At 45.0% G+C, this 26,208-nt stretch overlaps 1 protein-coding gene across 1 annotated transcript in view; it reads right to left on the bottom strand.

Moving 5' to 3' along the window:
• PPP1R14C (protein phosphatase 1 regulatory inhibitor subunit 14C) overlaps nt 1-15,850 on the bottom strand; it is a 74,236-nt gene extending 58,386 nt beyond the window's left edge. The window contains exon 1 of the mRNA XM_084622666.1: nt 15,341-15,850. Within this exon, the coding sequence (XP_084478792.1) occupies nt 15,341-15,607 (267 nt within the window). The 5' untranslated portion in view covers nt 15,608-15,850. The remainder of the gene's footprint in view (nt 1-15,340) is intronic.
• Between the last annotated feature and the right edge of the window lie 10,358 nt (nt 15,851-26,208).

Below are 26,208 nucleotides of genomic sequence, written 5' to 3'. Positions count from 1 at the left end.
GACCTGTATACTCTAGAGTGAGAGAGAAAAAAGGGGAAAAAAAGATGAAGTAAATTAGCTCTCTAGTTTAACTAGTTCTTCTGTGGACCATCAGTAAATAGGGATTTCATCTGCATGGGAAGATGATTAAATAAAGACAACAAAAGTCCACTTTAAAGTCTCAGAAGCAGAAGTCAAGGGCACTTCTTACATTTTAAAGTCATGGTAATGATCAGGATGCTGAAAGGGCAGCAGAATTATACAATATTTACATGATTTAAAATACAACCTTTTCCTGTGTTCCTTGAGGGGGCAACATCTCTAAAGTTACACACACAAAGAAAAGAGGAGATAGCTGAATGTTGTGTTCAAAGCCAGAATTAAAAAACCTTGTTTCCAGATTTTCAGAAGTTTAGTTAGCACATTTACATAAACAAAAAGAGACTGAGAAACCATTCCTGTACGTTTCTAAGACCCCCCCAAAAGGTAGGTGAGTGAGCTCAGCACCTCTCTAAGGAAAGTGTTTGTTCCTTTTAGATACTTAGGCCCTTTTAGGCCAAGCATGGTACGTGCCTTTAACTTCATGGGAATTTAGTAATTGCTTCACATATCTTAGAGTGTTATTAACCTGAGTATTTAACCTTTGTAAAGTGCCCTAATCGCAGCACTCAATTCACTAACACAGATCTGTTCAGTAGTAAGTGGGGGCAGTATACTATGAACTCTAGGCCATTCCTGATCGGTTTTCTAAAGGAGGTCATCTTAGATGACTTCATTTCTAGTGCTGAGTTAAGTTTTTCTGAGAGATGTTAAAAAAAAAAAGTTGAATGGATAGTTGTTCAAGCACTGGGTTACTATACTAAATTCCTTGAGGAAAAAAAATTCAGAGCACCTAGCTACTTACTCATATCTGAGTAAATAATTTATTCTCCCTCACTCCACAAATTATTGCTAATGCGTCTCATTTTCTGGCCACATCCATTCTATTCAAGAATGAATACAGACACCAATTAGCCTGGGGAGAGTGGGGTGCCACCCAAATTAAAGGGAATCTCTTCAAAAAGACACACAACTGGCACTAAAATTTTTATATCCTAGCAATATTTTACCCAACAGGGGTCCAATCCTCTTTGAAATAAGAAACTCTGCAAGAAAAATAAAGAATATTTCAACCATTGCTCTAAAAACAGGATAAAGAGTACACCATACCACATCAGCCCATCAAATCCATATAGCTAATTTGCAATGTCAACAAAAAGAGCACAAGTGACTTCAACGAGGATGGGATGTGCCAAATACAATAAACAAACAAACGTTTTACCTAGATGTTGCAAACACTTCCATTTACTGTTCCTGCAGATGCAGAACAAGCAGATTGCTGGTAACCATAGCAACCACCTCAGACGGTTAAGGTATGCATAGCACAGACAGAGTGGCAGGTGATGATAGGGGCTGAAGCAGACAGAAGACCAGAGGTGGACAGAAACGCAGCCTCAAAATCCCAGGCAGGCACCTTGTAATAGCGGAGGTAATCGGAGATGTACAAGAAGCTTTGGCTCACGAGCCGGTGAAAGCATATAGAAATTGATGCAGTGTGCCATGTTCAATGGTGCAGCACATACCATATTATCTCTGGGTACCTGTTAATACACATTAGCCTTGACTAGTGTTTTGTTAATGAGATAGGGACTAGAAATGCCGTGAATGATGACATTAAAGAAATATTTAGCAGTACAATAGATCAACAGGGCTCATCTCTAAAACCTGCCCTATTCAGAGGAGATTGTAAATTAGTAACTGTATCTTTAGTAGTAGTATTGTGGTAGTTTTAACTTGCTCCATTTCGGTACTGTTCTTGGAAAGGGTTGATGATGATTAGTATGGTTAAGACCAAATTCTTTATTCTGCTCAGATTTCCTTACCACCCTATCACCATAGTTTGAGCGCCTTCCAGAAACCCATTAGGCAACTCAATTAGCATCTGTCACATGTGGTTCCCCCACCCTCCCTCATTATGTCTAGAGGGAGTGTTACAAGAGGTTTTGTTGGAGGTTCCCATAACTGTTTTACGTCTGCTGTGCTTTGTGTTTACTATAGAAGGCAATATGGAAAAGGGCACATTACACTTGGAATGGAAAGTGGTAAGATTTAAAGCAGTTCTTTGACCATTTGGTAGTCTGTTCCCCACCTCTGCATGGGCCTCCCAAGAAATCTACATCTACACTGACAAGCTTCACCCTTGTGGCAGACAGCACAGCTCCTTTATCCCCAGGAAGCCAAGCTGGACACATGGAAACTCCATCCTGGAGTTTTAGATTATTTTAGGTATCCGAGGCCCAAGCCATTAAGCACTTTGAAGATAAAGATTAAGATCTTCACTTTGGCTATGTTCTGTAGGGACAGACGTAGTGTATTTATGTTAGTGCATAGTGCTGAAGAGACATGTTACTGCATTTTGTGCTAGCAAGAGTTTCCTCAAGGGCTGATTGCTGTAGTCCAGCCAGGAAGAGACACTTATTACTGAGATTGGTCATAGTCTGCTGGGATAGGACACAGTCTCCTGGACAACCAAACCACCCTTTCTTCCAGTTCCCACAATATAAGCAAGTCACCTGCATCATATTATACCTACTCTTGCTCCTCTGAGATCATAAGGTTGTTTTAATTAATAAATAAATAAAAAACAATGCAACTTAGATATGATAAATCCGAATAATACAACTTCCATTTTTTGGTCAAATGCATGCCAGGCAAGACAAGGTATCTTATCTATATCCTATCTATATCTTACTACCTGTTGAACCTTGCCCCCCAAATCAAGGTTTAGAACAAAACATGAACAGGCATAAAATAAATTCTGTGTTGTTCTAAACTCTACCAAAATTCACAGTCCATTTCATGGTCGTAAGATTTCAAAAATTGTAAGTGTCATGATTTCAGCTATTTAAATCTGAAATCTCACGGTGTTGTAATTGAAGGGATCCTGACCCAAAAAGGGGCTGTGGCATGGTCACAAGGTTATTGTAAGGGGGGTTACGGTACTGCTACCCTTACTTCTCTGCTGCTGTTGGCGGCAGCACTGCCTTCAGAGCTGGGCAGCTGAAGAGCAGTGGCTGCTGACTGGGAGCCCAGATCTGCAGGCAGAACTGCCACCAGTAGCAACACAGAAGGATGGCATGGTATAGTATTGCCACCCTTACTTCTGCCCTGCTGCCTGCCACTCTCCAGCCACCAAGCACTGAAGGCAGCAGCACAAAAGTAATGGTGGCATGGTATAGTATTGCACCCTTACGTCTATGCTGATGCCAGCAGAGCACTGCCTTCAGAGCTGGGCACCTGGCCAACAGCCTCCATTGTCTGGCCGCCTAGCTCTGAAGGCAGTGCAGAAGGAAGGATGGCAATAGTGCGACCCCCCTAAAATAACCTTGTGACCACCCTGCAACTCCCTTTTGGATCAGGATCCCCAGTGTGAGAAACCCTGGTCTCCCCTGTGAAATCTGTATAGCACAGATAAAAGCACACAAAAAGGTAAAAGCACACAAAAGACCTGATTTAACAGTCTGTGATTTCATGGCCGTGAATTTGGTAGGGCCCTACTTATTACAGATATACCTGCTGGGAGAAAATACCACAGCACAGAAAGTTACTTATAGAACTGACCTGATCATCTCTGAAATTGTCCCAGAGACTATGTGTAAAATTTTAAATCTGGTGGTGAACATAAGGCAAAGGCAAACTATGCATATGGAAATCCTCACTGGTGTAACTTACATGGCCACCTGCCAGATGGTATAAGTTACACCAATTTTGATTCTTTTATTCATTTGCAGGTGATTCTAAGGCAGCGTCAGTTACAAAACCTTATTCATCACCTACAAATTTGGTCAGGGGTTTTAAAGGTGCCAGACTTGTGGAAAAAGATACTCCTACAAAAAGATTTAAAGCTTTTTTAAAAAAAAAAAAAGAAAGACAGACATTGCAGAGGTTGAAGAAACTGACCAGAATGAATTTATACAGTATTAGTCCAGTGAGGGCCACTAAATCTTGTGCTACTAAAAGCTAATATGACTTAAGCACTACATTTTCACTTTACTGATTCATTAGTAAATATGTATGTAGTTCTGGATAATTTAGAGCAGAGGCATTCAAACAATGGGGTGCCCTTCTCCCTAAGGAGGAAGGCGTGTGCGCCAGGATGGGGCACTAGTTTCCTGTCTTTTGGCCAGGGATTTAGTGCTCCTAGAGCATCACTCCAACCCCAAAGTAAGTTCTGTAAAGGCTCTTGGTGTCACTTTCCTCCCTGTTTCTGGAGCTTGGCCACTCATGCCGGGGAAGAGTCACTGCAGATGTGGGGTCTCTGTAGCTGGTTGGGTTGGGTCCCAGGGGGAGGCAGGGCCCCATGCAGTCCCTGCCCATGGTGACACGCTGCCTCCTACATAGTGTCCATACAGCCAACAAGTAACCAGCTGGTCTCAGCCAGTGACAGCTCTACTTCACCCCCAGCTCCACCAGCCCCAAGGACAATGATGGCACTCATGGCAGAGGCCACTCCAGCTACTAGATCAGCACCCCCACAGACTTCTTGCTATGCCAGACCTATGTGGAGCGCAAAGTGATGGCAACCTTGAGTACTAGACTCTTGACTCCCTGCCCACAGATTCTGTCACCCCCATGCAGCTGCAGGTTAGCAACAGGAACACTCCAGCACCTGAGCCCTCCATGCATCCCCGTTGTGTCCAGCCCCCCCGATTCACTGGACACTCGCAGCATTCACTGCTTCCAAAGAGGCAGTACAGCCAACTTGCCAGTTCCACCTCAGAGCACCATTCCATTTAACATACAGCACTTGGGTATGTTTTTTTTTTTTTTTTTTTTTTTTTTACTATAAAAAGTAAAAGTTTGTTTAAAACAGTATAACGATTCAGGCAATAGCAAATAGAAATATTGGAAACAAATGGTTACATATGGTTTAATTTTATAACATGCATTCCAGAGTCTAGATTTAATAAGATTATCATATCTAATGTAAATATTGTTCACCAGCATTTTCTCGCCTGGAAGGCTGCGATCCCTTTTTCATGAGACAAGCCATACTGTCAGCTTGTCTCCGCAATGTAGAATGCTCTCACTCTCTTTGCAACCCCAGATGTATCAAAACAGTCTTGATTTTTATTCATAAACTGGACACTCTCCTGCTGTGTGTTCTTTCCTGTAGATTTTGTGATAACTTGTCGATTTGACAATCTTGATGAGCTGGCAGCCCCCAATGCAGGTAGACTTACATTGGGAGACACACAATACACAAAAACCAATCAGAGAGATAAGCGTCTACTACCTCCTGCCTGACCAGAACCTGTCCGAGGCATGTCACCTCCAGGTGACCTGCTTTAATTTCAAGGAACCTAATTGCTAGTACAGATTTTTACCTTCTTAAATATATTCCATAGATACATTTTGCAATGATTATGACCACCAGTGGGCTACTGGCTCTCAGTAGAGACCTTACATGCCCCTTTTTAGTGCATTATGCTGCATATGCTCGACCCAGGAGATACCTGTAAAACTGTGTGCCCTCAGCCACTTGGCACAAAGAGGTTTGACATTATGATTTCCTAAAATGTTTGTGCAGTTTTATTTTAGCTGCTGTGATTTGTACTCTTTTTGAGCAGATCTGTGAGAGAACATGAAAGGTGCTTTATGAACTAAAATTAGTACCTTTGACACTTATACGCTTATTATAACTACATTGATCAAAGCCCTTCTACTCTTGCAAAGCATAGGATTATATTTTAGGAATACTCTTATTCTTGCAAAGCATAGGACTACAACAGGGTTCAAAAAAGAACTAGATAAATTCATGGAGGATAGGTTCATCAATGGCTATTAGCCAGGATGCACAGGGATGGTGTCCCTAGCCCCTGTTTGCCAGAAGCTGGGAATGGGTGACGGGATGGATCACTTGATTACCTGTTCTGTTCATTCCCTCTGGGGAACCTGGCATTGGCCACTGTCCGAAGACAGGATACTAGGCTAGATGGACCTTTGGTCTGACCAAGTATGGCCGTTCTTATGTTTTCATTCTTTGCGTTGTCTTAGTAAACTATGATGAAGTGCAATTGTTTTGAGAGGTTTTTTAAGCTTAGGGAGGCTCATTATGACAAATAATAAGAACCCCTGATCTAGAGTAATTCACGTAAGTGCCAGAGGTCACGTGAACAGGAGTTTGAGCTGGGTTCATATTTGAGTTTTTAAGGCCAGTCATCCTGAGAACCCGGCACAACTAAATTGGTGAGTGGGTTGGATCACCTTGGATTCCACTGGACCTTGTTTCAGAGCACCTTTACTTGAAATGCTTCAACCTCAATCCTACTCTAAATTCTTTGGCCCTGCAAAGTTTGCTTTCAAAATAGCCAGCCCTTTACAAGCCATCCCTCATCCCCAACATAAACAACTCTAAATGATTGTTTACATATGATTCGTCTTCCTAAAGGCAACTCAAGTTTTGTATGTTGTAATCGTGGCAAGACGTCTCTGAAGAAAAATTGATGTTCTAAAGAAAGCTTTTCATTATCCAGTTTAACTTAAGGTTTCAGTTTAATAAAAAAATTGAGAGGTTTTCAAAGTCACAAACTTCTTTTAAAAATCCTGTTCTCAACTCCTCCTATACCCTGTGTTCTCTCAAGCACTGACAGCAAGACACAGGACCACATTTCAGGCTTCAAATAAAGGGACACTTCTGGTTTTTGAAGTATTTGTTTACCAATGAGTCTTACTGTAATTCATTAGAAAGAAGCTATTTAAATGGAGATCAGTGGGCGGACAGCAAATTTACCCAGTCACAATATTAGAGTCCAAGATTTATTTTGCACACATTCTCTGCACTAAGCTACAAAGTACCCCTCACCTCCCTACTTCTGCTTTTCCCAAGAATGGATGGTAATTACTCATTTCCACCATCAGTGAAAAATGGAAATACTGAGTCCCTCAACAGACTAGAGAGGAAACATAACCATGGACTTGCTATTCCAGAATTATCCATTCCACAGCTAGTGAGACATTCTGGAGGATTAAAATTATTTCAGAATCCGAGCATCACCATATTATGAAATTGTGCTAGATCTTTCATAGAAGCTAAGCTGACCAATTCCTCCCAACCAGCTTTCACTCACAGTTAGCAATAGTGTGATTAAGTTTCAATACAGGAGCTACAGCCAAACCTAAAAATAATTTAAGCAAAAAATCTTACATTATTCATCACACTTGCCACCAGACTATAGATATTGAATATTATTTTGAATGGTGACAGCCTAGTAATTGTTTAGCCCTTTGACTACTGCCATCAACTCTGAAGGTATGTCTTCACATCTGCAGCTGGCCCGTGCCAGCCAGCTCAGGCTTGCAGGGCTGTTTCATTGCTGGAGCCCAGGCTCTAGGACCCTGCAAGGTGGGAGGGTCTTAGAGCACGGGCTCCAGCCAGAGCCCAGAAGTCTACACAGCAATCAAACAGCCCTGCAGCCCAACCCCCGCAAGCCTGAGTCAGCTGGCATGGGCCAGCCATTAGTGTCTACTTGCTGTGTAGACATACCATGACACTACACAGTACCATAAGTAGAGCCCTACCAAATTCACAGCTATGAAAAACAAGTCACGGACCGTGAAATCTGGTCCCCCACTGCGACACTCCCCCTCCCAAACTCCTTTTTGGGTCAGGATCCCTACAAGTACAGCACCATGAAATTTCATATTTAAATAGCTGAAATCATGAAATTTACATTTTTAAAAATCCTATGATCGTGAAATTGACCAAAATGGACCTTGAATTTGGTAGGGCCCTAACCATAAGGTAACATGTCTAGCAAGAGCTGGGGGAAACAAGACATTAACCTAAATTAGTATTTCTAATCTAAGTTTAACACAGTTTTCTTCAAAAACTTAAGTAAATTCAACAGATCTGAAATGAGCCAGTCATGAGAGTTTGCTAAAGAACAAGAAACTTCAAGAGCAAAGTAGTTATACATTTATCTTTCCATTTAACTGTTAAAGTTTTCTATAAGAGATCCCCTGCTCCTCTCAGACCAAAGGTGAATGCTTTTTTCCACCATCTGGGGCTGGGAAGATAATCTGTCTGAGGAAAAAGAAAAGGAGTACTTGTGGCATCTTACAGACGAACAAATTTATTTGAGCATAAGCTTTTGTGAGCTACAGCTCACTTCATTGGATGCATGCAGTGGAACATACAGTGGGGAGATTTTATATACACAGAGAACATGAAACAGTGGGTGTTACCATATACACTGTAACAAAAATGATCAGGTAAGGTGATCAGGAACAGTCAGCATGGATTCACCAAGGGAAGGTCATGCCTGACTAATCTAATCGCCTTCTATGATGAGATTACTGGTTCTGTGGATGAAGGGAAAGCAGTGGATGTATTGTTTCTTGACTTTAGCAAAGCTTTTGACACCATCTCCCACAGTATACTTGTCAGAAAGTTAAAGAAGTATGGGCTGGATGAATGCACTATAAGGTGGGTTGAACGTTGGCTAGATTGTCGGGCTCAACAAGTAGCGATCAATGGTTCCATGTCTAGTTGGCAGCCGGTGTCAAGTGGAGTGTCCCAGGGGCCGGTCCTGGGGCCGGTTTTGTTCAATATCTTCATAAATGATCTGGAGGATGGTGTGGATTGCACTCTCAGCAAATTTGCTGATGATACTAAACTAGGAGGACTGGTAGATACGCTGGAGGGCAGGGATAGGATACAGAGGGACATAGACAAATTGGAGGATTGGGCCAAAAGAAATCTGATGAGGTTCAATAAGGATAAGTGCAGGGTCCTGCACTTAGGACGGAAGAACCCAATGCACTGCTACAGACTAGGGACCGAATGGCTAGGCAGCAGTTCTGCAGAAAAGGACCTAGGGGTGACAGTGGACGAGAAGCTGGATATGAGTCAGCAGTGTGCCCTTGTTGCCAAGAGGGCCAATGGCATTTTGGGATGTATAAGTAGGGGCATAGCGAGCAGATCGAGGGACGTGATCGTTCCCCTCTATTCGACATTGGTGAGGCCTCATCTGGAGTACTGTGTCCAGTTTTGGGCCCCACACTACAAGAAGGATGTGAATAAACTGGAGAGAGTCCAGCGAAGGGCAACAGAAATGATTAGGGGTCTGGAACACATGACTTATGAGGAGAGGCTGAGGAAACTGGGATTGTTTAGTCTGCACAAGAGAAGAATGAGGGGGGATTTGATAGCTGCTTTCAACTACCTGAGAGGTGGTTCCAGAGAGGATGGTTCTAGACTATTCTCAGTGGTAGAAGAGGACAGGACAAGGAGTAATGGTCTCAAGTTGCAGTGGGGGAGGTTTAGGTTGGATATTAGGAAAAACTTTTTCACTAGGAGGATGGTGAAACACTGGAATGCGTTACCTAGGGAGGTGGTAGAATCTCCTTCCTTAGAAGTTTTTAAGGTCAGGCTTGACAAAGCCCTGGCTGGGATGATTTAATTGGGGATTGGTCCTGCTTTGAGCAGGGGGTTGGACTAGATGACCTCCTGAGATCCCTTCCAACCCTGATATTCTATAATTCTATGATAAGGTGAGCTATTACCAGCAGGAGAGGGGGGGAAAAAAGCCTTTTGTAGTGATAATCAAGGTGAGCCATTTCCAGCAGTTAACAAGAACGTTTAAAGGAACAGTTCAGGGTGGGGGGGGGGGGGATAAACATGGGGAAATAGTTTTACTTTGTGTAATGAAACATCTACTCCCAGTCTTTATTCAAGCCTAATGTAATGGTGTCCAGTTTGCAAATTAATTCCAATTCAGCAGTGTCTCGTTAGAGTCTGTTTTTGAAGTTTTTTTGTTGAAGAATTGCCACTTTTAGGTCTGTAATCGAGTGACCAGAGGGAATGAAGTGTTCTCCGACTGGTTTTTGAATGTTATAATTCTTGACGTCTGATTTGTGTCCATTTATTCTTTTACGTCAAGACTGTCCGGTTTGGCCAATGTACATGGCAGAGGGGCATTGCTGGCACATGATGGCATATATCCTATTGGCAGATGTGCAGGTGAACGAGCCTCTGATAGCGTAGCTGATGTGATTAGGCCCTATGATGGTGTCCCCTGAATAGATATGTGGGCACAGTTGGCAAGGAGCTTTGTTGCAAGGATAGGTTCCTGGATTAGTGGTTCTGGTGTGTGGTGTGTGGTTGCTGGTGAGTATTTGCTTCAGGTTGGGGGGCTGTCTGTAAGCAAGGACTGGCCTGTCTCCCAAGATCTGTGAGAGAACGATGGGTCATCCTTCAGGATAGGTTGTAGATCCTTGATGATGCATTGGAGAGGTTTTAGTTGCGGGCTGAAGGTGACGGCTAGTGGTGTTCTGTTATTTTCTTTGTTGGGCCTGTCCTGTAGTAGGTGACTTCTGGGTACTCTTCTGGCTCTGTCAATCTGTTTCTTCACTTCAGCAGGTGGGTACTGTAGTTGTAAGAACGCTTGAAAGAGATCTTGTAGATGTTTGTCTCTGTCTGAGCGATTGGAGCAAATGCGGTTGTATCGTAGAGCTTGGCTGTAGAGAATGGATCATGTGGTGTGGTCTGGATGAAAGCTGGAGGCATGTAGGTAAGTATAGCGGTCAGTAGGTTTCTGGTATAGGGTGGTGTTTATGTGACCATAGCTTATTAGCATCGTAGTGTCCAGGAAGTGGATCTCGTGTGGACTGGTCCAGGCTGAGGTTGATGGTGCGATGGTAGAATTCCTCAAGGGAATCTTTTCCATGGGTCCAGATGATGAAGATGTCATCAATATAGCGCAAGAAGAGTAGGGGCATTAGAACAACGCTTCCTCAGCTCTCATCCTCTAAGTCAGCCATAAAAATGTTGGCATACTGTGGGGCCATGCGGGTACCCATAGCAGTGCCGCTGATTTGAAGGTATACATTGTCCCCAAATGTGAAATAGTTATGGGTGAGGACAAAGTCACAAAGTTCAGCCACCAGGTTTGCCGTGACATTATCAGGGACACTGTTCCTGACGACTTGTAGTCCATCTTTGTGTGGAATGTTGGTGTAGAGGTCTTCTACATCCATAATGGCTAGGATGGTGTTTTCAGGAAGATCACAGATGGATTGTAGTTTCCTCAGGAAGTCAGTGGTGTCTCGAAGATAGCTGGGAGTGCTGGTAGCGTAGGGCCTGAGGGGGAAGTCTACATAGCCAGACAATCCTGCTGTTAGGGTGTCAATGCCTAAGATGATGGGGTGTCCAGGATTTCCAGGTGTATGGATCTTGTGTAGCAGATAGAATACCCCTGCTCAAGGTTCTAGGGGTGTATCTGTGCGGATTTGTTCTTGTGCTTTTTCAGGGAGTTTGTTGAGCAGATGGTGTAGTTTCTTTTGGTAACCATCAGTGGGATCAGAGGGTAATGGCTTGTAGAATGTAGTGTTGGAGAGCTGCCTAGCAGCCTCTTGTTCACATTCTGACTTATTCATGAGGACGACAGCACCTCCTTTGTCAGCCTTTTTGACTATGTCAGAGTTGTTTCTGAGGCTGTGGATGTCATTGTGTTCTGCACAGCTGAGGTTATGGGGCAAGTGATGCTGCTTTTCCACAATTAATTTGCAAACTGGACATCATTACATTAGGCTTGAATAAAGACTGGGAGTGGATGTGTCATTACACAAAGTAAATCTATTTCCCCATGTTTATTCCCCTCCCCCCGCCACTGTTCCTCACACGTTCTTGTCAACTGCTGGAAATGGCCCACCTTGATCATCACTACAAAAGGTGTGTGTCATGTCATCCCCCCGCCCCTGCTCTCCTGCTGATAATAGCTCACCTTACCTGATCACTCATTACCGTCTGTATGGTAACACCCATTGTTTCATGTTCTCTGTGTATATAAAATCTCCCCACTGTATTTTCCACTGCATGCACCCAATGAAGTGAGTTGTAGCTCACAAAAGCTTATGCTCAAATAAATTTGTTAGTTGCAAAAAAACAGGAGTACTTGTGGCACCTTAGAGGATACAGACTAACAGGGCTGCTACTCTGAAATCTGTCTGAGAAGTTAAAGTTACAATGGTTTGTTTGGTTTTCACTAAATTCCCACCTATCCCCTTCCCTCAGTTGATGATGCAAGTCCATGTGTCAGATTAGTTAACACCTTTGAACTTGTTACACACATTTCTTAATGAGGGGAGCAATCTAAGACAGCTATAGTAAGAAACTAGTTTTAAAATATAGCTGTGCTGATTTTGAAGATACATGTGTGTCAGATGCCCACATCCTGGTTATTCAAACCTCACATCTAATTTAGACATCAGCACTTCAGGCTTTTCCTTCTTTCTTGACAGGCACTCCTGACCCTGGGGTGAAACCCCGTCTCCACTGAAGCCATTGGCAAAATTAATATTGGCTTCAGTCGACCCAGGATTTCACCTCTTCTTCAGCTTTTGTTCTGACGTGATCCCTAGGCAGAAGTTGACATGGTATACAGGAAAGGAAGGGCAACGATGGAACTTCAGCTGAGAAGTGTCTAACTTTGAGACCTTGTAAATGCTGAACTATAACCCTGAGGATGTGGGGGGTTGCTTTTTGTGGCGGGGTTTGGTTTTGGTTTTTTGGAGGATTTTTATTTTACCTATGCTTTACCAAAAGACATTTTAACTAAGGAATCACTCACAGTATATGTTGTCCTGCATAGTCTTCAACAGAAACCCTCCCATTGCAAAAGGAAGTGTTTTGTTCCTAACACAGGACCTATTACCAGTTTTGCTGTGCCACAAGCTTTTGTTATCAACTGCTTCAAGGTAATAATGCAAGATCAGTATGCTGAACTCTCTCATCCTACTGCCTTTATCATCACACATATTTACTAGTTTTATTTAGTGGCAAGTTCTCTGGGGCAAGGGCTTATTTTTAAAATATTGTCCAGAACTGAGCATAACATCAGCACATAAATGCAATCTTCAGAATTGCTGCTATAATGTTCTGACAAGACTGTTGTATCCTACAGTGTATGTACACTATATATTTTACCATATTAGCACAGCCTCTATATATTCCCCAATTTAATATATTCACTTTATTTCTGTGAATACAGAAAAGTGAGGAAATATGTAAGGTAAAGAACGTTATTAAATAAGCACTTAATCTATGTTTAATGTAGTAGGAATCAAGCACTTGTTTCTCCATTTATTCTGAAGAATGCGTGTAATATGTTATTCACTAACATGATGAGCCTCTGGAATGCTTCCCTTTTGTTCCCAAGCTACAACCAATTAGTCTCCAGTAAAGTGAACAATGCTAAAGGCAGCAGTCAATATCCAACCATTGCTATTCTTTCTACTAGAAGGCTGCCGAATACAAAACAGACTAGACCAGAGTCTCATTTAATAGGCCCATACATACAAGAGACCTAACATATTCATACTGTAGCCTAAAGAGAAAATATCCTCTTTAAAGAACACTGCCCCCACAAAAAGTCACTCAAGTTATGCTTGTCAGAGAGAAGCTTTCTTATGTTTCTGCTAGCTTTCCCTCATGCAATTACTTGGTTAAAAGAAGGAATGGGTTTGGATACCATCCTAAATTTTAAAAACATGTTTTAACATACAGCTAAGCATCCGTTATATTATAGTCATTCAGCAGCATACTATGTAAACTGTAAACATAACAAACTTGCTGCTCTATATAATGTTACTTCATAGGATGACAGTATTCCATTCAGACACACATGTAAGACAAGACAAGGTGGGTGAGGTAATACCTTTATTGAATCCACCAAGACAAAAACTTTTCTTCAAGAGCTCTATAAAAGCTCTAAAGCAGGGGTGGGCAAACTTTTTGGCCCAATGGCCACATCTGGGTATGGAAATTGTATGGCAGGCCATGAATGCTCACAAAATTGGGGTGAGGGCTCTGGCTGGGAGTGCAGGATCTGGGGTAGGCCCAGAAAAGAGGAGTTCAGGGTGTAGGAGGGGGTTCCGGGCTGGGGAGCAGCTCTGGGCTAGGACTGAAGAGTTCAGAGGGTGGGAGGGGGATCAAGGCTGGGGCAGGGGGTTGGAGAATGGAAGGGAGGCAGTCTCCAGGTGGTGCTTACCTTAAGCGGCTCCTGGAAGCAGTGGCATGTTCCCTCTCTGGCTCCTATGCAGAGGCACAGCCAGATGGCTCTGTGCGCTGCCCCGTCCACAGGTGCTGCCCTTGCAGCTCGAGCAGTGCACAGAGCCGTCTGGCTGCCTCTAAACATAGGATGGGGGGGAAGTACATGCCGCTGCTTCTGGGAGCTGCGGAACGCATGCTTGGAGTGGCCTTCAAGCCTGCTCCCCACCTGGAGCGAGGCAAGCCCCAGACCCCGCTCCCCAGTGGGAGCCCAGGGCCCGATAATGTGGCCTGTGGGCCATAGTTTGCCTATCCCTGGTCTAAAGCATGCCTCTCTCACCAACCTCACCCACCTTGTCTCTCTAATACCCTAGGAACCAACATGTCTCCAGCAACACTGCACACAACCCTAAGACAGGAGGTAGCCTAAGTAACTGAAGCCAGCCCACAATTACGTCGTTTTTAAACCCCTTAAGTCAATTTGTACTTATAACCCCTTTATGCAGCAAGAGACAGGTTTAGCGGCAGGAGGATCAAGGCCAGCTTACTGCATGCCAGGTATATGATTATCAATAGCAGTTGAACAGAAGGCTTGTTTTTCCCCATCCCTCTCTGGGGGATGGCCGGCGAAAGGGAACAGAAAAAAAGAAATGATCACCTTCACAGAAATCAGGGCTGCTCAAAATCAATACTAACCAGACTTCAGCCCCTTTGCTCTACACATGTCCACTAAACATGTGTTTTAAACACTCACACAGGCATCCTACAACCCCCGCAGTTGCAAAAAAGCCCTGGGCGCCTCTGCAGGGACTATTCCCTTGCAGCCTTGCGACGAAATTAATTAAACGGCTTAACAGAGAGACATGCATCTTGCTTCAGCTTTACGAACATAAAAAATGAGAGGGAGGAAAGGGGGGCGGGGACAGCAGAGTTGGGAATGTCATTTAGAGGTGGGTTTAAAAAACAAACAAACAACGTTTCCAATTAATCAAACCATAGCCAGGCGCAAAAAGTTTAACCCCCCCGTGTCTCCAGGTAGAGTTCTGGGGGGCGGAGGCACGGGCAGCACAGGCAGATCTCACACACACACACACAGCCCAGAGAGGGGGAGCCCCGCTCCGTTCACACCCCTCGGCGAGTGCCGGCCTCCCGCGGCCAGCGGGGTGCGGCGGGCGATGGCCCACACGCCGGGGGCTCTCCCCGGGCACTGCACGCGGGCAGCCTCGCGCCTTCCCCAGCCGCGCCCCCGTGGCCCCCGGGCAGGTGCGGTACCTCGCAGCCGTACAGCTGCCCCAGCTGCTCCACGATCCACTCCTCCAGCACCAGCCGTTTCCGAAGCTCCTTCCGATCGTACTTCACCGTCACTTTGCCTTGCTGGTGGCGCCGCTGCTGCTGCTGCTGAACCTGCACCGCCGCGGCGGAGACCGAGTCCTCCCGGGAGGAGCCGCCGCCGCCGCGGGGGCTCTGGAAGAAAACCCGGCTCCCGCCGCCTGCCCCAGCGGCAGCAGCCGGCTCGCTGCCCCCTGTCGCCACAGACATGCTCCGCGCTGCCGCCCCTAGGGAGATCGCTGGCCCGGCTCGGGCTCTGGCCGCGGCAAGGGGCTGGCTGGCTGGCTGGCTCCCTCCCGGCCGGTGCAGCCGCCGCCGCCTCTGCTCCTGCAGCTCCGCTCCGCACCTGCGGCGTGACGGCTGCCCGGGCGCGCACACCCCGGCGGGGGGAGGGGCGGAGGGCTGTGCTTAGGGCCCCCGACCCGGGGGGAGAAGGCGGGGACAGCGCCTTAAAGGTACAGCCAAGGAGCGCGGCGCCGAGCCCGCCCCACGCCTCGGGAGCTCCCCCGCCCTGCTCGCCTGGCGCTGGGCCAGGCCGCTCTCCCAAACCTCGCCGCGCCCCTCCTACTCTGCCCAACAACGGCTCCCTGCGGGCCCCTGGCTTTGCCTTGGCCCCCAGGGGCCGCACGCTGTGCGCCCCTGGGCCAGTCGCTGCCCCTGGAGCAGCCCCGCGGGAAAGAAGGGGAAGGCTCCCGGGGAGTGCGTGGGGCTCGCCAGCTGGCCCCAGGGCAGTTTTCTCCTCCAGGATGTTGCCAGCTCTTGCCCCTCGTGCGCTCTTTGGGTCCTACTTGGCTAAACCAAGGAGAGTATAGCCTCAGGGGGGACTGCCGGGCTTGGGCTTGTGGCTATTTTTTCTTTAATGGGGGTGATTTTCTTCTTCAAACTATGCCCCTGGACGAGCTGACAGCCCTAGCTCAGAGAAAGCCAGGTTGGGCGATTTCCAGCCCGAGGAGGTGGCCAGTATGGTTACTGCTGGGATGTATGGTTACCAGTGTCCATCTGTGCTGGCGGTTATAACGGCACACTCACCATGCCGCTCTGAAGGTTTCTACATCCTCTGTAAAATAAAATTACCTGCGATAATAAAACAGGCCTGGCAAGTGCTCTCTCCCTTGTTCTCTCTCACACACAGGCACCTTTTCAGAGACAAAAGCATAAATATCACACATATACAGGCCTTTTCCAGCAGTTGCCTGGTATCTCTCTCACACAAACACACAGTCCTTTTCAAGTAATTATGCTGTATAGCAAAAGCATAGATATTTCTCTCTCTCTCTCCTCCTTCCTCACACACACACACACACACACATTTTCAAGACAATTATCTTGGGTGGTCAGTATACCTGGATTGCTCACAAATGTTTGCAGACTTGGCAGTAAAACAAATATTTTTTACTCTGGTTCATGCATACATGCATCATATCACAAATCTGCAACATAAATTTACAAGTGACTGCATGCAGCACTTTTGCAATCTAGATAATCATACCATTGAAATCCAAATCTTTTCCAGACAGATTGTGCTCCTCTGAATTTTTCATTTAGCTTTTCATTTTCATCTAGTAAAGTATGAAGTCAGCAATCAACCATCTTTACACAAGACAGTATTTTTCCCTCTATACTTTTTTTAAAGGTATTTCTGCCGTGAAACACAAACTGCATTTATTAATGTGACATGTCCAGATACTGGAGCATGAAAATGTTATTCATAATCATCTTCTTTGTAGGGAGGCTGAATATTTCCATTGTAGTGAAATCAAATACACAGCAAATATTTCAAACTAACACCAATGTTTCTGATAATTAGCAAATTAAAACATTTTATCTGAAAGATGCTGTTTAGGACAACAACACTGCAAACCTTTTGGGATGCATCTGATGAAGTGAGCTGTAGCTCACGAAAGCTTATGCTCAAATAAATTTGTTAGTCTTTAAGGTGCCACCAGTACTCCTTTTCTTTTTGCGAATACAGACTAACATGGCTGCTACTCTGAAACCTCTTGGGATTAGTGTTTTGATTTATTATATTAGTTTATAACTAGGAAGGTCCCCTTGCAACATCCACTGCAGGAGGTTCTTTTGCTGTATTATAAAAACCAGGTTTGACAGCCACAGATTTCATTTCCCATACACAGAAACCTGGTTATGACCACCAGTAACCAGCTAGCATAATTCAAAAACTTCAATGGGGACCTCCAAGTCACAGTTAGCAAAGATGTAGTAAAAAAAGAGTTTGTTTATCCATAGTCTAGCATCTAGATAAAGCCAGTAATGTACATGGTGGTACACTGTACTAGCAATGGTCTGGTGGCTCCGTCAGTTTATTATCAACCCTAGATTTTCAGCCACAAGTGTAACTGTACCAGGCTTGTTGCTCTAGTGTAGACATGATTTATATCAGTCATATGCATAATCCCAGTGTAGACAAGGCTTAAACTTTCATTTGAAAAAAGAAATCAAAATTTCCAAATCTAGTTGCATAAAAGCAAAGCAACTAAATCCATATTTTAGGCACCTTAAGATTTTTAGAGGTGCTGAGCATCTGCAACTCATATTGACATTAATGAAATCACAGTTGGAACTTGGCTTGTGGGCAGAGTAGGAAGGGGTATCACCATCAGTAGGACTGTCAAGGTTCCTTCCCCACTCTGAACTCTAGGGTACAGATGTGGGGACCTGCATGAAAGACCCCCTAAGCGTATTCTGACCAGCTTTGGTTAAAAACTTCCTCAAGGTACAAACTTTGCTTTGTCCTTGAACCCTATGCTACCACCACCAAGCATGTTAAACAAAGAACAGGGAAAGAGCCCACTTGGAGACGTCTTCCCACCCAAACCCTATACCCCCTTTCCTAGGGACGGCTTGATAAAAATCCTCACCAATTTGTACAGGTGAACACAGACCCAACCCTTGGATCTTAAGAACAATGAAAAAACAATCAGGTTCTTAAAAGAAGAGTTTTAATTAAAGAAAAGGTAAAAGAATCACCTCTGTAAAATCAGGATGGTAAATACCTTACAGGGTAATCAGATTCAAAACATAGAGAATCCCTCTAGGCAAAACCTTAAGTTACAAAAAGACAAAAAAACAGGAATATACATTCCATTCAGCACAGTTATTTTACCATCCATTAAACAAAAGACATCTAACGCATTTCTAGCTAGATTACTTACTAACTTTTTACAGGAGTTCTAAGCTGCATTCCTGATCTGTTCCCAGCAAAAGCATCATACAGACAGACAGACCCTTTGTTTCCCCCCCCCAGCTTTGAAAGTATCTTGTCTCCTCATTGGTCATTTTGGTCAGGTGCCAGTGAGGTTATCTTAGCTTCTTAACCCTTTACAGGTGAAAGGGTTTTGCCTCTGGCCAGGAGGGATTTAAAAGTGGTTACCCTTCCCTTTATATTTATGACAATGACACATTTTCAATATTAACCTGATTAACTATTTTGCTACTGATCATTTTAGCAAAAACATCCAGGTTCTGTGTTTATGAGAGGAGTTTGAAAGACTGCCACCATTCCCTCCCTCCCATTTGGTGTGCTTCACTACTTCTATCCCGACAAATGTAGACACCAGTCTATCAGGCTCCAGCTCTAGAATGATTTTTAGCTTTTGGAAATATAGGCCTGGAGAGTAAGAAAGGGTCACTGTCAGCAACTGCTTCTTACAGTTATGAAAACCAGAAAAGAAAACGATGAGGGTTTAAGGAGGGGAGTGGCTGCCTTTTGAATGTTTGTGTTTTGAGATGCTTGTAATTTGGGTTTTAAGCTTTGTATGTCATCTGAAAAGCCTGGTCCAGAGTTTCTCAACCGTATGCTTTCAAATTTCTCTCCTGAGAGCAGAGAGATTTTCAAGTCTTTATCAAATCCTTCTAGACAGATTCTGACCTCAATTACTAGAATTTGATACAGTTCAGTAGTTTTCTGAGAAAAATCTAGGCTACTCAGGGAGAGGGGAAAGTATTCTGGGCCAGAGCCTCTACTGTGAGCTACGCTGAGGATCTGACCCTCTGTCTTTTAGTCCCCCTCTCCCTTAGGGGCATTGAGCACAAAGACCCATGTCAAATTCCATAGTAGGAAACTTTCCAAAGCCAATAGAGCACTAAGACATACCACATATGTCCCCACACATGGGGCCTAAGGCTCAAAACAATCAGCCTTAGATTTTTGTTCCCCACTGTAGCAAATATCAGGTGTGCAAGAGGTTTGTGTTCTTATCTAGTCTAAGTGTGATACTCCAAAAAAATGTAATTTAAATACCTTTTAGAAATTGTACTAACAGACATCATAATCAGCACAGGCACCAAAGAAGAGACTACCTGCTGTTCAAAATAAACACTTCAAAAACACTCTAAAAGTGGAAGATGAGAACTCATTTCCTCAGGGCCATCCTTCAAAGACAATAAAAAATATTTCATTTTTAAGATAATGTACAGTGATTGGTGGAAGGGGAACTGGTAGAGCTGAGAGCAGCATGCTCAGAAGGCAGTTTGATTATCACACACATTGTGAAGAGAGTGGTCACTTTGGATGGGCTATTACCAGCAGGAGAGTGAGTTTGTGGGGGGTGGGGGCAGAGGGTGAGAAAACCTGGATTTGTGCTGGAAATGGCCCAACTTGATGATCACTTTAGATAAGCTATTACCAGCAGGACAGTGGGGTGGGAGGAGGTATTGTTTCATGGTCTCTGTGTGTATATAATGTCTTCTGCAGTTTCCACGGTATGCATCCGATGAAGTGAGCTGTAGCTCACGAAAGCTCATGCTCAAATAAATTGGTTAGTCTCTAAGGTGCCACAAGTACTCCTTTTCTTTTTGCGAAGACAGACTAACACGGCTGTTACTCTGAAACATGCACAGTTGGTTTTTCATTCTGTATTTAAAGAAAATGCATTCTCAGGAAACCAAGACAAAAACTACTGCCAAGAATTTTGATTACAATTTTGCTTCAGTTGAGAAAAAGATCAAGTTGCTTGAAAGTCAAACTTGAGGAAAAACTTTTAGAACAACTGTTAATATCCTGGAAATGATCAATGCTACTGCATACACAGAGTTTATGGAGTCAGATATGAATAACAACCACTTTTTAGAGAAAGAAGCTACAGAGATTTCCTTAAAGAGGCTTTCCAAAACCACTGATAAATTTAATTGATAAAGACAGGAACCTGTATGTGGGAAGGAAGAAATCTTCCACATCTCCCCACTACCAGTCCAGATTTCAAACCTGGCTAGAAGAATAAATTCAGGCACTATAAAGCAAGGCTTCATAGACAATATATTCCAGCGGTTATGTTACACCCACAAAAATATGTTTAATCTAAAAATGGTTATTGATCCAATAGCACCAAAGGATAGCCAGTATGTGATACCCTCAGAATACTATGCTCTTTCTGGCAGCAGGTGGTCAGGCTCTGAACCCTGTCTAGAATCAATGATGCATGTAAATTGACCTTCTAGGAGGAAACGTCAATAAAAAAAGGCAGCCTGAAGAGTTAGAGCCAATTTCCCCCCCCAATAAGATCTGCCAGTTTCATACCAGGTGATTCAGATTAAGCTGAAAAATGAGAAATTGAATGGAGACATACTGATGGAAATGGCTGAATTTTCTGCAGGTTGTAAATCCGAAAAGTAAGTGGGAGTGAGTAGAGATGAAGTAAAGTTTGCTGGAGCTTGCCCCAGAAATATGTTGAAAAAAAGATGCAGCCTTCTAGTTGCTTTAAGTTGGGCCAGAGGCCAATCCAGCCCCATGGATCAAAGGAGGAAACCAGTGCTTCTGCAATGCTTCTCCTCAAGTGTGCTGAGCAAAGTCCCTAACCATGCACCTGAGGATCCAGACCAGTGTCTCTACCTTTACTATAGTCTTCCCCCTAGTTCATGTTGTCTGGTTCCTCTATTTACCTCCTACTTTTCATGCCTCAATACTCCTATCATTTCCCCTTTTTTATCCTGTCTCCTCTGTTCAGTCCTCTGCCCTTTTCCTCTCTTCCCCAGCTCTCTCTACAATATCCCATTCTGCATCACTGCTGCACCCTCATGGAGTACTACAGTAATTCAGCTAGACAGGAACCTTTGTACAGATTTAACACAGGGCTTTCTCCACCTTCCCTTCAAGCAATGTTGCATACCACTATCTGGACCACGCCAAAGTCAGGAGAGAGAGCCGATGTGAGATTAGCAGGATGTGGCACCCTGAATTTTCAGTATCTTTTATCTCTAATGTCAGCTTAATGGAGTTGTATGGTAGTCGTACCACTACTAATAAACTAACAGTGCTATATTAATAGTATTAGCCTATCAGTTTTATGTAGTACATTTATTTTAAGAGACTCCTTATTGAAATGTGAGAGGGTATTGCACCTCAGTAGAAGAATGCTAGACATTTACAAACAATACAAGCCAGGCTGTGCCCAGATGCTTTATCAGTGTGAAAGGGGAAGGGGGTGCAAATAAATACACACAGAGAGACTTCCACAGAGCCTGGGTATGCTTACGCTAGCAATTCCAGCGCTCCCCAAAGTACAGGAACTGATGCTTATTTGGACACTAAGGGGTGCAAGCCACCCCAAACATGGCAAGGAACAGGTGGGGTCATGGTTCTGTTTCTCACTGTGCACCAGCCAAAGAGCTGACCCCACATGATGGAGGGGAGAGAGTTTGCTGCCAGCTGAAAAGTTGTAGCAGCAGGAATTCTGTGGCCAAAATTCCTCCCAGATCTCCTCTGGCACAGGGCAGGGCCATATTGCCTCTGCAGTGGGCACAAGTGAACCTTATAGCTGAGGGTTCTGGGTATGTATATGATTATTTGTACACATGTTACCATGCAGCCTGTTGCTTTTCACTAATAAAGATGTGGATGTGCTTCCTTTTTATGAAGGGGCTTGGTGGAAAGCTAGGGGATCAATAATGTAAAAGGTTTGAAAAAAGAAAACCTGCGGTGATAGACTGAAAAAATCACATTGATTGATTTCTGTTGTGACCCTGAGCCCAGTTATGTTTAAATAGAAGTGTTAACCTTTTGATGCAGTGTGCAAGGTGAAGCATTAATTTTGACATATGGAAAATGTTTTTATTATTCCATCCCAAAGAACAAACTAACAAAAAAAAGTTAAAATATGCCAAAATCAAAGTTGTCCTAATGAGTCATCAGTAGGGTTTGACCCTAGAACCTACAGCTCTAACTTGTACCACTTGAGTTAAAGCAATAATTGGTAACACTAGTAAGCTGTTATCCAGACTGCAGGGAGGGATGCAACACACGTACACTTGGTCAGTGGGTTAAACAAGTGGTTGCTAAAGAGCAGTGGCATTCTGAGACTCAAGAGACCTGGAGTCTGTTCTTTTCTCTAGGACTAGGTCGAATTTAGCAGCGTTAAATCAATGTAAACCTGCACCCGTCCACATGATGAAGCCCTTTATTTCGACTTAAAGGGCTCTTAAAATCGATTTCCTTACTCCACCCCGACAAGTGGATTAGTGCTTAAATCGGCCTTGCCGGGTCGAATTTGGGGTACTGTGAACACAATTCAACGGTATTGGCCACCGGGAGCTATCCCAGAGTGCTCCATTGTGACCGCTCTGGACAGCACTCTCAACTCAGATGCACTGGCCAGGTAGACAGGAAAAGAACCACGAACCTTTTAATTTAATTTCCTGTTTGGCCAGCGTGGCATGCTGCAGGTGACCATGCAGAGCTCATCAGCAGAGGTGACCATGATGGAGTCCCAGAATCGCAAAAGAGCTCCAGCATGGACTGAACGGGAGGTACGGGATCTGATCGCTGTATGGGGAGAGGAATCCGTGCTATCAGAACTCCGTTCCAGTTTTCGAAATGCCAAAACCTTTGTCAAAATCTCCCAGGGCATGAAGGACAGAGGCCATAACAGGGACCCGAAGCAGTGCTGCATGAAACTTAAGGAGCTGAGGCAAGCATACCAGAAAACCAGAGAGGCGAACGGCCGCTCCGGGTCAGAGCCCCAAACATGCCGCTTCTATGATGAGCTGCACGCCATTTTAGGGGGTTCAGCCACCACTACCCCAGCCGTGTTGTTTGACTCCTTCAATGGAGATGGACGCAACATGGAAGCAGGTTTTGGGGACGAAGAAGATGATGATGAGGAGGAGGTTGTAGGTAGCTCACAGCAAGCAAGCGGAGAAACCGGTTTTCCCGACAGCCAGGAACAGTTTCTCACCCTGGACCTGGAGCCAGTACCCCCCGAACCCACCCAAGGCTGCTTCCTGGACCCGGCAGGCGGAGAAGGGACCTCCGGTGAGTGTACCTTTTAAAATACTATACATGGTTTAAAAGCAAGCATGTGAAAGGATTACTTTGCCCTGGCATTCGCGGCTCTCCTGGATGTACTCCCAAAGCCTTTGGAAAAGGTTTCTGGGGAGGGCAGCCTTATTGTGTACTCCATGGTAGGACACTTTACCACTCCAGGCCAGTAACACATACTCGGGAATCATTGTACAACAAAGCTTTGCAGTCTATGTTTGCTGGCGTTCAAACAACATCCGTTCTTTATCTCTCTGTGTTATCCTCAGGAGAGTGAGATATCATTCATGGTCACCTGGTTGAAATAGGGTGCTTTTCTTCAGGGGACACTCAGAGGAGCCCGTTCCTGCTGGGCTGCTTACCTGTGGCTGAACAGAAATGTTCCCCGCTGTTAGCCACGGGGAGGGGGGAGGGTTGAGGGGGTAGCCAGGCGGTAGGGGGAGGCAAAATGCAACCTTGTAACGAAAGCACATGTGCTATGTATGTAATGTTAACAGCAAGGTTTACCCTGAAATAGTGTAGCCACTGTTTTATAAAATGTGTCTTTTTAAATACCGCTGTCCCTTTTTTTTTCCTCCACCAGCTGCATGTGTTTCAATGATCACAGGATCTTCTCCTTCCCAGAGGCTAGTGAAGATTAAAAAGAAAAAAAACGCACTCGTGATGAAATGTTCTCTGAGTTCATGCTGTCCTCCCACACTGACAGAGCACAGATGAATGTGTGGAGGCAAATAATGTCAGAGTGCAGGAAAGCACAAAATGATCGGGAGGAGAGGTGGCGGGCTGAAGAGAGTAAGTGGCGGGCTGAAGACAGGGCTGAAGCTCAAATGTGGCGGCAGCATGATGAGAGGAGGCAGGATTCAATGCTGAGGCTGCTGGAGGACCAAACCAGTATGCTCCAGTGTATGGCTGAGCTGCAGCAAAGGCAGCTGGAGCACAGACTGCCACTACAGCCCCTATGTAACCAACCGCCCTCCTCCCCAAGTTCCATAGCCTCCACACCCAGACGCCCAAGAACGCGGTGGGGGGGCCACCGGCCAACCAGCCACTCCGCCACAGAGGATTGCCCAAAAAAAAGAAGGCTGTCATTCAATAAATTTTAAAGTTGTCAACTTTTAAAGTGTTGTGTGGCATTTTCCTTCCCTCCTCCACCACCCCTCCTGGGATACCTTGGTAGTCATCCCCCTATTTGTGTAATAAATGAATAAAGAATGCATGACTGTGAAGCAACAATGTCTTTATTGCCTCTGCAAGCAATGATTAAAGGGAGGAGGGGAGGGTGGTTAGCTTGCAGGGAAGTAGAGTGAACCAAGGGGCAGGGGGTTTCATGAAGGAGAAAAAAAAGAGAACTTTCACACCGTAGCCTGGCCAGTCATGAAACTGGTTTTCAAAGCTTCTCTGATGCGCATCGCGCCCTCCTGTGCTCTTCTAACCGCCCTGGTGTCTGGCTGCATGTAACCAGCAGCCAGGTGATTTGCCTCAACCTCCCACCCTGCCATAAACATCTCCCCCTTACTCTCACAGATATTGTGGAGCACATAGCAAGCAGTAAAAACAGTGGGAATATTGATTTCGCTGAGGTCTAATCGAGTCAGTAAACTGCGCCAGCGCGCCTTTAAACGTCCAAATGCACATTCTGCACTTGCTCAGCCTGTAGTTGAACAGCTCCTGACTACTGTCCAGGCTGCCTGTGTACGGCTTCATGAGCCATGGCATTAAGGGGTAGGCTGGGTCCCCAAGGATACATATAGGCATTTCAACGTCCCCAACAGTTATTTTCTGGTCTGGGAATAAAGTCCCTTCCTGCAGCTTTTGAAACAGACCAGAGTTCCTGAAGATGCGAGTGTCATGTACCTTTCCCGGCCATCCCACGTTGATGTTGGTGAAACGTCCCTTGTGATCCACCAGAGCTTGCAGCACTATTGAAAAGTACCCCTTGCAGTTTATGTACTCACCAGCTTGGTGCTCCGGTGCCAAGATAGGGATATGGGTTCCATCTATGGCCCCACCACAGTTAGGGAATCCCATTGCAGCAAAGCCATCCACTATGACCTGCACATTTCCCAGGGTCACTACCCTTGATATCAGCAGATCTTTGATTGCGTGGGCTACTTGCATCACAGCAGCTCCAACAGTAGATTTGCCCACTCCAAATTGATTCCCAACTGACCGGTAGCTGTCTGGCGTTGCAAGCTTCCACAGGGCTATCGCCACTCGCTTCTCAACTGTGAGGGTTGCTCTCATCTTGGTATTCATGCGCTTCAGGGCAGGGGAAAGCAAGTCACAAAGTTCCATGAAAGTGCCCCTACGCATGCGAAAGTTTCGCAGCCACTGGGAATCATCCGAGACCTGCAACACTATGCGGTCCCACCGGTCTGTGCTTGTTTCCCGAGCCCGGAATCGGCGTTCCACAGCATGAACCTGCCCCATTAGCACCATGATGCATGCATTGGCAGGGCCCATGCTTTTAGAGAAATCTGTGTCCATGTCCTGATCACACACGTGACTGCGCTGACGTCGCCTCCTCGCCCGGTATCGC

The sequence above is a fragment of the Lepidochelys olivacea genome (assembly GCF_965140295.1).
Source record: "Lepidochelys olivacea isolate rLepOli2 genome assembly, chromosome: 3".
NCBI classification, from domain to species: Eukaryota; Metazoa; Chordata; order Testudines; family Cheloniidae; genus Lepidochelys; species Lepidochelys olivacea.
This window is presented reverse-complemented; position numbering and strand designations above follow the sequence as displayed.